The sequence below is a fragment of the Artibeus jamaicensis genome, unplaced genomic scaffold, assembly GCF_021234435.1.
Source record: "Artibeus jamaicensis isolate MK-2021 breed Jamaican fruit bat unplaced genomic scaffold, CSHL_Jam_final contig_700, whole genome shotgun sequence".
Lineage (NCBI taxonomy): Eukaryota > Metazoa > Chordata > Mammalia > Chiroptera > Phyllostomidae > Artibeus > Artibeus jamaicensis.
The window spans coordinates 7,659,702-7,675,939 of NW_026521930.1; the positions used below are offsets into that span (position 1 = coordinate 7,659,702).

General features: G+C 52.0%; 1 protein-coding gene across 4 annotated transcripts in view; it reads right to left on the reverse strand.

The window, feature by feature from the left end:
* Positions 1-16,238, reverse strand: part of KATNIP (katanin interacting protein) — a 194,420-nt gene that overhangs the window by 81,897 nt on the left and 96,285 nt on the right. For all 4 annotated transcript variants that reach the window (XM_053671630.1, XM_053671629.1, XM_037140018.2 and 1 more), the window contains one exon: positions 5,521-5,788. In XM_053671630.1, the coding sequence (XP_053527605.1) occupies positions 5,521-5,788 (268 nt within the window). The remainder of the gene's footprint in view (positions 1-5,520; positions 5,789-16,238) is intronic.

Consider the following 16,238-nt stretch of genomic DNA (forward strand, 5'->3'; position numbering starts at 1 on the left):
GGAAGGTCTGCGGCAGGTGAGCGGCTGGGGACTAGGCTGCTGAACAGAGCCAGACAGCGAAGGGCCCGGGGGCCGTGCTTCAGAGGCCGCGATTCCTTAAGCCGAGAGCCTGGGCCTCGGGTGGAACGGGGATGCTGATGCCGGATGTCATGTGGGCATTTTAAGCAACTGCACATCTGAGTGTGTACAGAGAAAAAAATATAACCCAGCTTATCGATCCTTGATTTTATGAATATTATTGCTTGGGACAATCCTAGAATTATGAAGAAGAAAGAAAGAGAAAGGAAGGAGGGAGAGAGAAGGGGAGGGAGGTGAAAAGAGGGGAGAGAAGGAGAAAAGAAAGGTGCTGATTTAAATAACGGCTACAACTTCATGCAGGGAGTTTGTGGAGATGGCAAAAAGTTGTAAAGAAGGTACGTGAGTGGCTCACGTTCAGGGAACACAGCCCCGGGGCCTAGCGGCCAGCACAGACTTAAGAGCTCGAGAAGGAGGAGGACTTGGGGCGCCAGGCAGGAAAGCAGCCCCGTAGGCGGGCAGGCCGGTGGCTGGCCGGTGGCTGGCCGGTGGCTGGCCAGGACGCGGCAAAGGTGCGGGGAGAAGAGCTATTCCTGCAGGTGCGGCCTCCTGGCCCGGGCAGGTGGGAGCCTGGAAAATGCCCACTGAAATGCGGTGTGACGTGAGTCCCAACAGATGAAATCCAGGGGCTCGTGGTGGCCCCAAGAGCTGGAGTTCCAGAATCGAGGGACCCATGGGATTCTCGGGAGCGCAGGGTAGGTGCTGGGGACTGCTGGGGGTTCCAGACTTCCACTAACCTCCCCTCCATCCCCTCTGGACTTTGGAAAGACACACGTTTCTCTACACTTTTGAAGCAGCGGCTCCCTGTTCGTTAGTCTGACACCCGGGGCAACGCAGATCGGTGTGTGACCGAGGACCCAGGATGCCTGACGAGACAAGATGAAGAATGAGGACGGGGGAACGACCACGAGGTTGGCTCCCCGGATGCTGATGACGGTAGGAGCACAGGCTGCCCCATCTGCTCCCCCGCCGTCCTAGAAGAGAGACGCTGGGAGGAACAACGCCACCAAAGACCCCGGCAAAGGGAGATTAGCCACGCTGAGGAGCTAATGTTAAACTCAGATTATCTTGCATTACCCCAGTGAACCCAATGTAATCACAAGGGTCCCTAACGGTGGAAGAGGAACAGAGTTTCGGTTTGGGACAGAGAAGAACTGTGGACAGTGGTGGCAACTGCGCACAGTGTGAGTGCTCAATAACGGCAAAGCTGAGCTCCTGAGGGTGAGGAAAATGGCAGGTTCTGTGTTAGGTACACTTTACCACCACAGCTCACACACACACTCACTCACACACATACTCACGAGGCGGCAGCAGAGGCAGGGCAGAGGCAAGTGTGACCACAGAAGAAAGGCACATGGAGACAGGACACTGCTGGCCCTGCAGAAGCAGGAAGGGGCCTGGAGCAGAGCCCGCGGCAGCCTGTGCAAGCGGGCGTGGGCGCAGGCAACTAACACATGCCCCCCGGAGCCTCCTGGGGACACAGCCCTGCTGACCCCGATTTCAGCCCAGTGAGATGCACGTCAAACTCCTGACCTACAGATCTGTGAGGCAGTGAATTTGTGTTAAGCCACCGAGTTTGTGGTGATTTATTACACCAGCAATAGGAAACTAATACACACTAGTACAGAGCAGGGCTCTGAGGTCAAGTCATTTGTTCAAGGTCACAGAGCTGGGAGGGACAGACCCAGCACTGGACCAGGGCTGCCTGGCTTGGAGTCCTCGCCTACCCATGGCCCGCCACCTCTCCATGAGACAGTCCTGCGGACATGGGCCCAGAGGTCCGCCTTAGCCAGCAAAAGCCCGTGAAGGGTATTTTCTCAGGCTCCAAAGACCCAGTCGTTCAGAAGGTGGCCTGGGCTCACTGCTGGCCTCATCTTGTAGCACATTCCCCTGGCCCTGTTTCTGTCCATGGCTGCACCAAGCTCTCCCCACTTCAAACCCTTTGTGCTTGCTGTTCCAGCACCTGGGATGCTGTCCCCATGGCTACTTCCTCCTCCTCATCCCTGCGCCAGCTGAAACCTCACGCCCTCTAAGGCCTCTAAGACCACTGCAGCTATCAGCGCCCTGCTCCGACCCCCACCCCACCAGTGTCCCGTTTAGTCGTCTTCACAACCTCCAGGTTCTGAGTCCCCGAGCTAGCCCAGCCCTCCCCTGCTCCAGTTACTGGAAACACAACTTCTGCCCTTCTCCATGCTGCTCACCCACTGCCCGTCCCTCACAAGGACAAATGGGATGGGGAGGGCAGGGGCAGCGGGCTACTGGGGCTCCAGCCAGCCTCTCCCCCCTCTCAGGGCACACAGCCCCCCCTCAGCCCCCGTCCACATGCTGAGGCTGTCAGCAGTCCAGCTGGGCCGACACCTGGGCTGGCGGTCCATCTGCGTCAGTGACAGTCCTGAATCGCCACCTGTCCAGCTCTGCTGGTCAGAAAGACAACAACGTGCCCTCCTATCCAAACCCCCACTGGCCTCCCATTTGTCTCCCAACGTAGAAGGACAACCAGCCTGGGTGGGGTGCGTATTGGCTCCTCGGAGCCCAGTTATCGCCTGGGAACTATCTTGTTTACGTGGTCCAGTGGTTAAGAGCCCTGGGGAGCGGGTCCCTCTCGGCCCCTTCCTCGCGGTGGCCTTGGGCGAGTTATCTGACCTCTCTGGGCTTCGGTTCCCTCCCCATCTGTAAAACAAGTACTTTCCTTGGGGATGTGGTGGGGGTGAAGTGAAGGACTATACGTATAGCCCTTGAAATACTGCTTGGTCCATGTTAATAAGAACTCAAGAAATACTGACAATTGTTACGGTCTATGTGTCTATACACTTACTGTCTGTTTTCCCTTCTAGGATGAAGAGCTGTAGGAGGAAAGGGACTGGGCCCAGCTGTCCCAGCACACTGCTCGGGACATGGTATGTGCCCAGTATGAAGGAATGAATGAATGAACAAACGAACAACTGAACAGCCCAGAACCAAGCACATCTTTCCAGGTTCCTGCTGACTGGTCTTGAGCCAACGCTCAGGATTCGTTCAGAACTCCAGCCTCATGCTGGGGTCCGGAGGGACCTGAAAACAGGCCCCTGGGCCTCCCTCCTGCTGCTGTCAGGGGGCACCCGCCGCCTGCTGGGACTGAAGAAGCCGGCCCAACGGGGCCAGAAAAGAGGCTGCTGATGAAAGGGGACAGTGGGGGGGATGCCCCACCCCTCTGCGCACTCACAGACCAGATACCACTGTGGTCAATGTGGGGCCCGACAGGCAATCTAACTGTTAAAAAGTGTGAAATGCCAAGAAAGTAAAGTTCGCCCTTTTTGTTCTATGCCCTGTGTCACTCTCAAACTGCCTTAGACCCAGCTGCTCTCCTCCTATGGCCTGGTCCTTCATACCAGCAAGTGACACCAGTCCTGGGGTGGGGGCTTGGTCGCCCCCTGACAGCCCTCCCTGCCCCCCCCCACCTCGTGGAGAAAACACAGTCCATGGCAACATGCACCTAACGGGTGTCGCACAGAACGTATCAGCACTGCCTCAACCACCGCTCCGTCATTCACCTGACAAAGATTTCCTGAGTGGCTCGGCTGTGCCAGGTGAGTGCCGCATGCTGGGGCTGCAATGGAGGGCTGGAGCCGGCCTGTGCCCTGGCTGAGCTCACAGGCCACAGGGGAAGAGGACAACTGGGGTCAGCAGGACCAGCGCCATGAGGGTGCTCTGAAGCAGCGGGGGCACCAAGAGTAGGCCACGCTGGGGGCGCAAAGGCGGCTTCTCGAAAGAAGTGGCTTCTCGAAGAAAGCAGCCTCTGGTCTGAGTCTTGAGAGGAAAGCAGGGAGCCAGGTTTCGGGGCTCAGAGTGAAAGGAGAGGAGATGTGCTGGTTCAGGCAGAGGGAACAGCCCAGCAAGGGTTTGGATGTGAGAGACAACCACATCTGAAGGACAAGTGTTCTCTCTGGTGACCTCGGCTTTTGGGTGTGGCTGCCTGTTATTATGTCTCCCCAAAACTCACATGGTCAAGACCTAACCCCCAGTGCCTCAGAAAGTGACTGTGGAAATACAGTCTCTAAAGTGGTAATTAAGGTAAAACAAGCCAGTTATGGTGGGCACTAGGACAGACACCCACGAGCCAAGGACAGATGCCTCAGGAGGGGCCGGCCCTGCCGGCCCCTGGTCCCGGACTTCCAGCCTCCACAAGTGTGAGAAAACCGATTTCCGTTGCTGTTCACGCCCCGCCCCCCGGGCTGCGGTACCTCCAAGCAGACGAATACACGCAGCGCCTGATCCCAACCAGAGGCGCACCCGCAGGAGCGAGCAGAGGCCAAGCCGGCGCTGACGGGAGAACTCGGACTGTTGCAGGTAGACCTGCCCCCACGCCCCACCAATTGTTGGGGTCTTTTTCCAGGATTTTTTCTGAAAAACCCTGGAAACATCGCTGGAAAAGCCTTCTCTGGTGGACAGCTGTGGTCCGTGCCTGCAGGCATGATTTCTGCCTTCTTCAGATACGCTTTGATTTTCTCCGGGAACTATTATCAGTTCATGTGGTTTGGGTGGTAATAACCACATCCATAGCTGGACCTGGCCAACCGGTGCCACAGTGACTACTAGTTCAGAAATGTGACCCAAAGTGGGTTTAAAAAGCAGGGCTGGGCCCTGACTGGTGTGGCTCAGTTGGTTGGTCATCGTCCCACAAAGCGAAGGGTCGCTGGTTCGATTCCCAGTCAGGGCACATGCCTGGGTTGCAGGTTCGGTCTCCGACACATCTGATTTATGTTTCTCTCTCACATCAGTGTTTCTCTGCCTCGCTTTCTCCCTCCATCCCCTCTCTCTACAAATAAATAAATAAATAAAATCGTTTAAAAAGAAAGCCAAGGCTGGGACTTTTGCTAGAGCTTTTAGGAAGAAAAATCCATTTTCTGATGGAGCTGCAAAACCAATGTTTCAATTATGTGTCCTTATGCAGAGCGCCTGCCTGAGAATGGTATCAAGACAAGACAAAAGGAGGAAGAGCTGAGAGGGAAGAAGGGAAGGAGAAGCAAAGGGAATGAACAGAGAAAGGAAAGGCAAAGGGGAGGACAGGAAGGAAGAGGAGGGGAGGGGGGGAAGAGGTCAGAGGAAGGGGAAGGAAAAGGACGAGGAGAGGAGAAAAAAAATGAGTCCCGCTAAGCTCTGGGCCCCTCAGGTATCCAAGCCAATACACAGTCCCTTTCGCTTAGGCCAGTTGGCATGCAGATGCTCCCAGACAACCCCCCACGCACAGGACAGCCCCTCCCACTGCCAGACACGTACCACCTGGAACTCCAGGGTCATTTGGAGGCCTTTGCCTCTTGCATCCACCAGAGACCCGACCCATACACCTCTCCAGCCTGTAAGACGGTCTACCCAAAGCTGAATTCAAAGTATGGCTGAAAACTTAAGTCTCACTATTAGATCCAGAGACACCAAAGGCAAAGAAATGCTGCGCAAGGCGGAGCTTACTTTTGGAAGCTGGGTTAAATTCCAGCACCACAAGGGTGTCTGGGCCCTGTGGGGGGTGTCCTTGTGTCTCCTGGCCCTCAAGAACATCCTTCCGCACCGAGTCCCCACTGGAAAGAGGGGCATCGTGTCTGGGGTCGCCCACAAGTGCCGGGTCCTCGGGCTCGGGCTCAGAGAGCACGTCTTCTTCAATGGAGTCATACTCGTCACTGGAACCATCCTTTTGTTTCTTTTGTAGATTTACACTAAGTTCCAGGCTTTTTCTTAGCTCCTGCCAAAAGTCAAGAAAAGTGAAAAATGAAATGTGTTACTTTTATTTTTAAAATACTTTTGAAATAGATCTTTAGAACCAAAGAACTATTTCTACTGAACTAACATTCAGCAAAATCATCTCAACCCACGTGCTATCATCACGGTGAAGACGAGAAAACAAAGGGCAGGGACAAGGGAGCAACTCTCTGAACAGGCTGGCGTTTACGGTACTGACTGTGCCGTTCCTGTGCCGGGATACCACTCGGATGTGTGTGCGTGCATGGGGACGTGGATGTTCACCTGCATGTGTGAGATATTTTGCTTTGGGGGCTTGTGAAAACAGATTGTGGGGTTCCCACCCACAGTTTCTGATTCAGCGGGCTCTGGACAGGGCTCAAGAATTTGCATTTCCAACAGCGTATTGCTGATGCTGCTGGTCCGGGAACCACACTGAGAATATGAAATCCCAGAGGCCTCTGAGTCCCACACCTGAAATTCCAGGTGGTCGGTGCCTGGTAGATAGTTGTGGGGGCTGTCTCAGGTACTGATGGATGATTAGAAGCACCTAAAGGTCAGGATACTCATAAAACACTTAACTATAACTGCTTGACGATTTTTTTCCATGTGTTTCATCTCCATAAGACTGTACATTTACAATCTTAAGGCCAAGAATTAAGATAGATAAGAATGACCGGAAAACTTATCACCAAGCCAGGACACTTTTGAAAAAGAATACTGGTAGGTTTATACTGGGACAAGAACTACAAAATGGACTGTTTGGGAAACACCAGTATGTTTGGGCAGCTGAACTACACCGCACCTGTGGCCCCCCCAGTATCTAACCTAGTCACGCAGAAAGGAGACCCAGTCGATAAAGGTTTGGTGGCTGACCCACAGATTTACTGGCCATTGCGGCAAGCTGAGAAACGACTCCCCAGAGATTTCCAAGTCCTCCTCCCTGGGCCCTGCGATTCAGGGAGGGCTCATGAAGAAGTATGAAGCACCACATGGAAAATTTTGATCATCTTAGAGAAACAATCCTAAACAGGCGGACGACAAATACGGGTGTCAAAGGTGCTGCCAGCAAGGAAATGAGGAAGATGCCATGGGCAACTAGAGGAGCAGGAATCCTGGCACACAGTGGCAAAACCGTAGCTGAATGATGTCCTATGGTTATGTGATAGATGAACTTTGTACATGATGGAATTGGATATTTAGCCACAAAGATTTCCAAGCAACGTGTTGACGATGCAGGCAGTCTGGTTTCTTCTTGCTACTTAGAGAGATTTGTGGAGGAAGCTCTTGCCTAATGGAATGAATTCTAGAGACCCACGTGGTTCTTGAGAACGTTACACCAGCAGAAATAACGCCAACCTGAACTGAATGGGAGGGAGGGAGGACAAAATAAAAGAAGGCTGTCAGACTCCTGGAATTCTGCAGGCAGGAAGCAGGTGGATGGAATAAGGACCCTGCATGAAAGAAGAAGGATGACTCCAAGAGTGGAGCCCTGGACCAGAGGGCGGAGCCCTGAGCCACAGAGAATTCTTCTTGGGCCTTACAACCTCATGGAGCCGGCCCAGTGGAGCTCGAACTTGCTTGGGTTTGGTGACACCTTTTTTTATTTCATTTTCCTCCCCACTGTGATGGCAGTTTCTGTAACTGCAATTCTGTGCCTGACCCACCGCTGTACTTAGGAGCAGATAACTGGTTTCCTCATTTCCCAAGTACACACACGGAGAGCAATTCTGCCCTAACGTGGGCAATAACCAGAGTTTCACCCATACCTGATTCACACGACAAAGATAATGATACTTGGGGAACTTTGAGCCGATGAGACTTAGAAAATATTTTGGACTTGAGTTGATACTGTAATGGGTTGAGACTTCTGGGACACTTTGAGGGCCAGAGGGCAGACGGTTGCAGGCTGGGCAAACAGCCCTCCAAGACGTTCACATTCTAATCCCTGGGACCTGCGAATGTCACCTCACACGGCAAAGGGACTTTGCAGATGTGATTAAGCGAAGGATCTTGAGATGGCGGAGGTTATGCTGGATCACCCGTATGGGCGTATGTAATCACGACCAGCTCTGGAAAACGTGGGCAGGAAGATCAGGGTCAGAAAGAGAAGCTGTAAGGACGGAAGTAGAGGTCAGGGAGGAGAGGGGCTTCTCTTCCAGAGCTTCCAGAAGGAACACAGGTCTGCGGACATCTTTTTTAAAATTTATTTATTTTTTATTGATTATGCCACTACAGTTGTTCTATTCCCCCCCTCCATTCCCCTCCACCCTACCCCCCGTCCCCACCATTACCCCCCCTTTAGTTTATGACCATGTGTCTCAACTTCTTTAGATTCTATATTTCCCATACTATTCTTGCCCCTCATCTATTTTCTATCTACTGTCTATGCTACTTATTCTCTGTACCTTCTCCCCCCTTCTCCTCCGCCCACTCCCCTGTTGCTAACCCTCCTTGAGATCTTCATTTCTATGTTTCCACTCCTGATCTAGCTGTCCTTTTAGTTTGCTTTTGTTTTAGGTGTGGTTGTTAATAACTGTGAGTTTGCTGTCCTTTCACTGTTCATGTTTTTTAACTTCTTTTTCTTAGGTAAGTCCCTTTAACATTTCATATAATAAGGGCTTGGTGATGATGAACTCCTTGAATTTGATCTTATCTGAGAAGCGCTTTATCTGCCTTTCCATTCTAAATAAAAGGTTTGCTGGATAGAGCAATCTTGGTTGTAGGTCTTTAGATTTCATGATTTGGAATACCTCTTTCCAGCCCCTTCTTGCCTGTAAGGTCTCTTTTGAGAAATCTGCTGACAGTCTGATGGGGACTCCTTTGTAGGTGACTGTCCCCTTAGCTCTTGCTGCTTCTAGGATTCTCTCCTTCATTTTAATCTTGGCTAATGTCATGATGATGTGCCTTGGTGTGTTTCTTAAATCAGTGAAACTGCCTTTGGATTTCAGACCCCCGGAACCATAAGATACACCACTCCGCTTCTGCTCAGTCGTTCCAGCAGCAACAGGACACTAACGGGGCTGTCTCCCTTTTCTGTTCTTCTTCCCATCCTGCCCGATACTGAGTATCAGTGATATTTACCGAGCAAATAGAACACTGCCTGGTATATAACAGGTGCATGACAAACATTTTCTAAATGACTATTTTGTGTCAGTGACTGGGCAGAGGCTGTAATAAGGGGTGGAGAGCACCCATGAGCCGCAGAGGTGGCGTTAGTGACGTGACCTTTCACAAGTCACTTCCCTCCTCTGATCTGGATTCTGACAACCAGAAAAATGGATCTCTGCCTCAAAGAGATCCATTCTATTAAAGCAGTGGTCCGGACTAGGGATGACGGTGCCCCCCAGAGGAAATCTGACAACGACTGGAAATGTTTGTGGTCACAGCTGGGGAAAGGGTGCCAGTGGCACCGAGGAGGCAGAGGCCGGAGATGCCGCCAACCCTGGACTGTGCTGGACGGTGCCCACGACAGGGAGTTATCTGGCCGGATGTCAGCAGCAATGAGGTGAAAACCCTGTGTTTAAGGGAGCATGTATTCAGCAATGGCATTTAAAGAGAGAAAAACAAGGTCTTCTAGCTGTGCGTACTGAGGCGGTCTGTACAGCCTGCATGGAAGCCAGGCTGAGGTCCCGGCTCGTGCCTTCAAAGTCTGAGTGTGGCGGGGTCGGTGCATCGCCTGCTCCCCCACGGGAAGACACGAGTCCCTGGGTGGGCTGCTCTTTAAAGTGGTTTCAGGGATTGTGAAACTAGTATCCCCTACAGTGGAATAATGCTCCGCACGTTCCAAAACACGCCCAACTCCTTCTCTCATTTGGTCCTCGCAGTGGCCCTGCAAGACAGGCAGGTGGACTAAAGCCCTGTGCCAACATGGACTCCCGTTGAAATAGCACAGGCGCCTGGCTCCTGCTCTTGGCCCAAACCCCAATCTCAGTGGGCTCAGCTTCCATTCTAGGTTCTGCAGGGGCGGACCCCAGGTCAGGTGAGACCACAGGGAGCACGCCTCTCTCTGGAGCCCCCATATTCTTGCCCGGTCACTGGTGAATAAAACAGTAAAATGAGTGCCAGCTACCCGGGACCTCCCTCGTTGGGAGACTGCTGTCCCTGTGCAGGAAACCCCAGGCAGTCCTGGGGCCCGCAGGTGTCCCCACAATGTCCACGGCAGAGTAAAGCACCGACCACAGACAGCTCCAAGAAGGACTGGGATGGGGTGTTAGGATTCTCGAACCCACAGTCAGCCGAGTGGGCTCCCTCCAGCCTTGTCATTGCCTTTCCAAGGTTGCAACCCCGCATTTTAAGTGAATGAATTTTTGGAGTCCCCCAACATGGGAGAACTGAGGCCTAGAACATTTAGGCTGGTCCAACTTGTTCCAGTGATTGAACAGCAGAGTCGTAACTTGTGCCCTCAGCCACTGCTCCCTGCTCCTTCTAGACTATCCAAATGTAAAACAGACTCTGTCACATTCCATCACGGTCTAGTCAAAGGGGAGGGCAATCTGGCAACTACCACCATTAATGCATTCACGCACGCAGGCATGCCAAGGGTGCTGCGCTAAGGACTGGAGTAATGGTGGGGAATGAGGTGACAAAGCCTCAAGTGGTAACTGCATTAAAAAAAAAAAGAAGAAAGAAACAGGCATTGCAGATGTGGTCAGGGCTGTGAAGGAAAGGACTTGCCTGGATGATGGGACAGCATGGGTGGGCAGAGGGAGCTCCTGGTGAAAGCTGGCCGGGAAGGCTGGGCGATGAGGAGCCACCGCACAGCGTGTCCAGCAGGGGGAGCAGCGGAGGCCGAGGCCCGCAGGCGGCACTGGCTGCAGGGCAGGTGCATGGAACAGAGGGAGGGCAGGAAACTGGGAGGGGTCGCCCAGGACAGGGCTTTGTAGGCCTCAGGGCAGAGTCCGGATTTGGTTTTACGCACAATGATAAGCCACTGAAGGGTGCTAAGGAGAAACAGAATATTACCCGATTTCTGTTTTTAAAGATCGCTATGGTGCTTGGATATCAAGTGGATTTTGGGAGTCAGGGCCCGGATGGGAACAGGGCGAACAGTTGCAGCTGCAGCAGCAGGTGCAAGGCGACAGTGGCGGCAGAAGTGGGGACAGGAGATGCGTGCTGAACGCAGGGAGGACAGAAATTAAATGTGTGTGTGTGTGTGTATACCTTTGACCAAGTCCCTCTAGAAGCTTCTCCCTCGGTCGGAAGTGCACAGATTGTTGAGGCGTCGTTACACTAGAGAAAGGCCCAAATGCTCACCAGTAAGGGGTGGGTTAAACTACTGAGAGGGCAGGCCCCGATGGAGCCTCAGGTAGCCCTTCCAGAAAAAGAGGTAGGTTGTGTACACTTCCAAAAAAGAAATAGCAAGATACATGTTGAAGAAAAATAGAAGCATGTCAAAAAATGTGCATGTAATATAAACCTAATTTTAAAAATAATTATTAATTTTTATGCACACAAAAGCTCTGGAATAGTAATCATTAAATTATTAACAATGTTCTCTCCGGGAGCAACATTAGGGGGACTTTCTTTTCTACTTTATTTAATTTTTGCTTATAAGCCTATTCCTAATTTTGTAATTAGAAAATAATGATATACGTACATTTATGTCTAAATCCTGTCCCTCACTTCTGCAAATAACTCAGTCCCCCACAGTAGTGGGAGGGCGGTGATGTGGAACACACCTGGTCCCCCAAGGGGCGACTCAGAGAGCTGCGAGCAACAGTGCTCGCAGAGGGAGGGGCGGCATCCCTCTGACCTCATGTGTGCGGGCAAGTGCCCCCGAATCAGAAACCACGGGCCGCCAGTCTCAACAGGAAGAAGCTTGGGGAATGAATACCCATGAGCCCTTCTCAGAAAAAACCTCCCGGATGACGAAATCCAGTCTCTGGGGGGGTGAGGCCAAAGTGAGGAGCACAGACCCGGAGAGGCGGTGCCAGCAGATCTTATGGCGACACTGCAGCCACACAGAGACCGAATACATGCGGGCAACTCCGCACATTCGGGTTATGGGGCAGAACCTAACGTCCAGAACCTGAGCCCTTGGCTTAGCCAACAAACCCGGAAGGGGGCAGGCAGTGCAGCACACCTCTGGCCTCGTATTCCGAATCAGCAAGTCAATTCAAATCCATCTTCAATGGACGCATCGAGTTTCAAGGGATGGCAATTCTGACCTCTTAATATTTCTTTCATAATTTGTTACACCAATTAGGTATTTTAAGAAAATCTCTCATAGTAAAGAAATTTAAATTTCAATAATTCCTCCTCTTTCAATTTGGTTTTGTTTCTGTTAAATTAATACAAATTTAAATGCCATAAATCCATTTACAAAATATGTATTTAAAACGAAGCCTAAATTCTGCATGGCTGGTGTCTTCTTCACAAAGAAAATAATACACTTGCCCTTCCTAGGTGGGCAAGACGTGGGAACCTCTGCCCGTGTGATGCCCACGTGATCTGACGCCATCTGTTCCAAGGGCAGAAGGGAGACGAACTAAGTAGCGACAGTCCCTCGAGGAGGCTGTTCAAAACCCTTCCGCCTGAAAAGACGGGGACCTGGGGTGTGTCTCTCTGAACGCCAACCTGCCAGCACTTTAAAGGGACACCACGCTGGTGCTGCTACCAGCTGCTTTGAAGATGTCATCCAGAAATTTCTCTGTGAAATCTAACTTCATAGCTTTGCTTCACAAGAGTGTTATACACAGTTGAAATGTTCAGTGTCTAAAATGTCATTAAAGCCCTTTCCACAGAAAGCCCTCCGCTCGGAGCCGAGGGTGGAAACACTGCCAGCAGAGAACAAACACAAACCGGCCCCTCGCCGCGGAGCCGGCAGGGGTGCGGGAGGGAGGGACGGGCACCGGACACTGACTCGGGTGCAGGAGGGGCTTGCTGCTCAGTGGATTAGTGCCTTCTGATGAGCTAGGAAAAGAACAAACCTGGACTGACATACAACTGTATTTTCAACAATAGTAATAACTCTAACGTCAACAGCAGCAGCTACCAGTTACACAGCTAGCCACCCCAGTGGGTGTCCTTACCGTACAGGCCCAGGGCACCTGAGTACGAGCCCAAGGTCACAGGGCTAGCCAGCAACGGCAGAGCCAGTTTGGACGAATGACTGACTCCGCAGCCCAGGCTCTTTGCCATGTGCCCACATTTACTCCTGGCACCAGCACGCTGGACGCAAAGGGTCTCTAGAGCTGGAGGAAAGGCAGGGGTGGTGACCGTGTGGGCCTGCATGGAACTGATGAAACCTGCCTGTCGAAGCTTTGGACACAAAGCCGCCTTGAGTCCCTTAAATGTGTTAAAATGTGTGTCAACTGTTAGCAGATGAAGCATTAAAACCTATGACTGTCCTTGGGACAGGGAACAGCCAGGTGCGGGCTCCAGGCCGGGGTGCCAGGCCCGCCGCAGCTGTCCTGCGTCCCCAAGCAAGTCTCTGAGCCCAAGCCCCGACCTCTGCTGTGGGGACGTGTGCCCTGCCGAGGTGACAAGGCTGCTGGAGGGAGGGCTGCCCTGAGGTAACAGCTGTGAGTGAGTGTTTCGTGATCGCTGTCGCAGAGGTCTGGTTCTCACGGAAAGTTTCAGAGTAAGGTGACAGCACGTTCTTTGCCTACAAGATCAAACCTGTGGGCCAGGAAGCATGATGGACACTTTAAGACCGTTCTCTTGAGGAAGCAGCAGCCCCTGGGGTGGAGTCCCCGGCCTGCAGCCAACAGCCCTTCTCCCGCCAACCCCCTGTAGTGACTCACTTGGCATTTTCAGAAAATTGGGGTTGAAGTGGCTTTCACCCGCACACACTGTCAGTTTTTCCCACCAGCTCCCATTGCCTGGTGGGAAATGGCATGAGCCACTTCACACACTTATGTTAACCTGCCCGGCCCAGAAGGGAGTTTTACCCTGTGCCGGGTGGGCAGAGACTAACTTGTTCTCCTTCTCACTCACTCGTTATTCTAAACCTCTTAATTGTTGGATGTATTTGTCCCCATTAGCAGGTGTGGCTGCCAAGTACTAGGACAGCGACTAGACAGATGGGGGCCGTGTTCGCATGGAATTTATAACCTGGAAAAAGACGGCCATTCTAGAAGCAATTACAAGTGTAACGAGTGTCCAGAACCCTAACCTGGGGCTTACCAGCCCAGGCCACAAGCCTGGTGGTTCCTAGGTGACAAACTTCCCAGAATAAATTGACTCGAGGCCTAACTTTAGGAACCACACAGTGTATTTTTAGAATCACATTCCGCTCCAGCCACACTGAAAGAGGAAGCGTTGTCTTGGGCCACGTGTTGAATACATTGCAACATGTAATCACAAAAACATCCCAACATTTTAAGTAAATTCACAGTTTTGTGTTGGGCCATGTTCACAGCCGTCCTGGGACGCCTGCAGCCTCTGGGCCGAGGGTTGGACACCCCGCCCACACCCGTTCCGATGGAGCCACAGTGAAGAACAGCTGGGTTCTGCACGTGCTTAAATGTCGGTGTGATACTTTTAGTGTTCCGATCCTTTCCGTCCCCATTCAACCTTGGATTTCCCTTTTTACTAATTTCCATTCAAAGCTGAGTTGATTTATGAAGTACCTTGGGGCAGGCTCCCACATCCATCACGAGGAAGAAGGCACTCCTGTCGCGAGGAGTGGAGCGAGGCCAGAGCAGCAGCAGCACGGGCGCAGGGAGCAGAGGCTCTGGGGCTGCCTGCTACCCGGCCAGGAGGCCTGTGGGTGCGGCCCGGGGCCGGCCCAGAGCAGGGGCCAAACACTAAATAATGCTGTGAGCAAACAAGAAATGTCGGGGAATTCCTGAAAGGCACAGAGAAGGGATCACGTCCATGCAGAACAAAATGCAGAGGAAATTACAGACCCAAATGAGGGCATCGAAATTTTCTATAGGCCCTGGCTGGCATGCCTCCGTGGGTTGAGCGCCAGCCTGCCAACTGAAGGGTCGCCGGTTTGATGCCCGGTCTGCACGTGCCTGGGCTGCAGGCCAGGTGCCGGGTTGGGGCCCAGGCCGGGGCAGCCAACTGATCAGTGCGGCTCTCACACGTCAGTTTCTCTCCCTCTCTTTCTCCCTCCCTTCCCCTCTCTCTAGAAGTAAATAAATGAAATCTTTTAAACATTTGTTTTTGTTTTCCACAGAAGGAATGGCGTGTGTGTGTGTATGTGTGTGTGTGTGTGTGTGTGTGGGGAGCTGAGTCCAGGAGTCAGGATGGAGTGAGGAGAAGCCCTGGGGCGTTAGTAGGGGGTACTTTTCAGGCCACCAGCCCCTCTGCAGCCGCATTAGCACAGAGGCGCCCACCCACAGGCTGAAGCCTGGCAGGTGACACCAAGCCACGAGGCAGGCCCACGCCCCGCACAGCAGGGCACCGTCTCTGAGGCAGATGAGGAGCTCCCACACCTGCAATGGAACCTAAAGCACACAGTGTCCGGGGGCACGCTGCGCCTAACCCCACAGTCCCCGGGGCCTGGTCACATCGAACACAATAAGCAGAGGAAGCGGCGTTCTCGAACACAAGGGTGAGCTCTCTGCTCAGAATGAGCACACATTTGGGAAAAATCAATACCTTGAAAGACCAAATTAATAAAAGAGCTAATACCCCAGAAAAAAAGAGTTAATAGAATAGAGGAAGGCTTTAGAAAACAGAAAATTAATACCCCTGGACATCTTTTATAATCCTAACCCAAGAATATGTTTATTGATTTCAGAGAGAGAGGAAGGAAGAAAGAGAGAGAAACATCGATCTGTTGTCTCCCGTACACACCCTGACTGGGGATGGAACCTATAAGCCAGGTATGTGCCCTGACCAGGAATCGACCCGCAAACTTTTGGTGGACAGGACAGTGCCCCAGCCAACTGAGTCACCTGGCCAGGGCATCCCTGGAGATATGTAAGAGGAACTTTCATCCATGAAAAAGAGGTAACTAAAGATCTTAAAAGTTTTAATTTTGTTAACATTTAAAAAATTTTTAAAAGATTTTATTTATTAATTTTGAGAGAGAGGGGAAGGGAAGAAGAAAAACATCAATGCATGGTTGCCTTTCATGCGCCCCCTGCTGGGATCTGGCCTGCCACCCAGGCATGTGCCCAGCCTGGGAATCAAACTGGTGACCCTTTGGTTCTCATGCTAGTGCTCAAGCCACCAAGCCACACCAGCTGGGGCTAATTTTGTAAACATTTGTAAAAAGGTCAGCTAAATAGCAAAGAGATACTAGGTAACTTAGTGTGCAAGAAAATCAAGCCAAACAATTTTATAAGAACACAGTAAACCTGGCTGGTGTAGCTCAGTGGATTGAGTGCAGGTCTGTGAACCAGAGGATCGCAGTTCAATTCCCAGTCAGGGCACATGCCTGGGTTGCAGGCCAGTTTCCTACAGGCCAGTTCCCAGCAGGGGATGCACTAGAGGCAACCATACATTGATGTTTCTCTCCTTCTCTCCTTCCCCTCTAAAGATAAATAAATAAA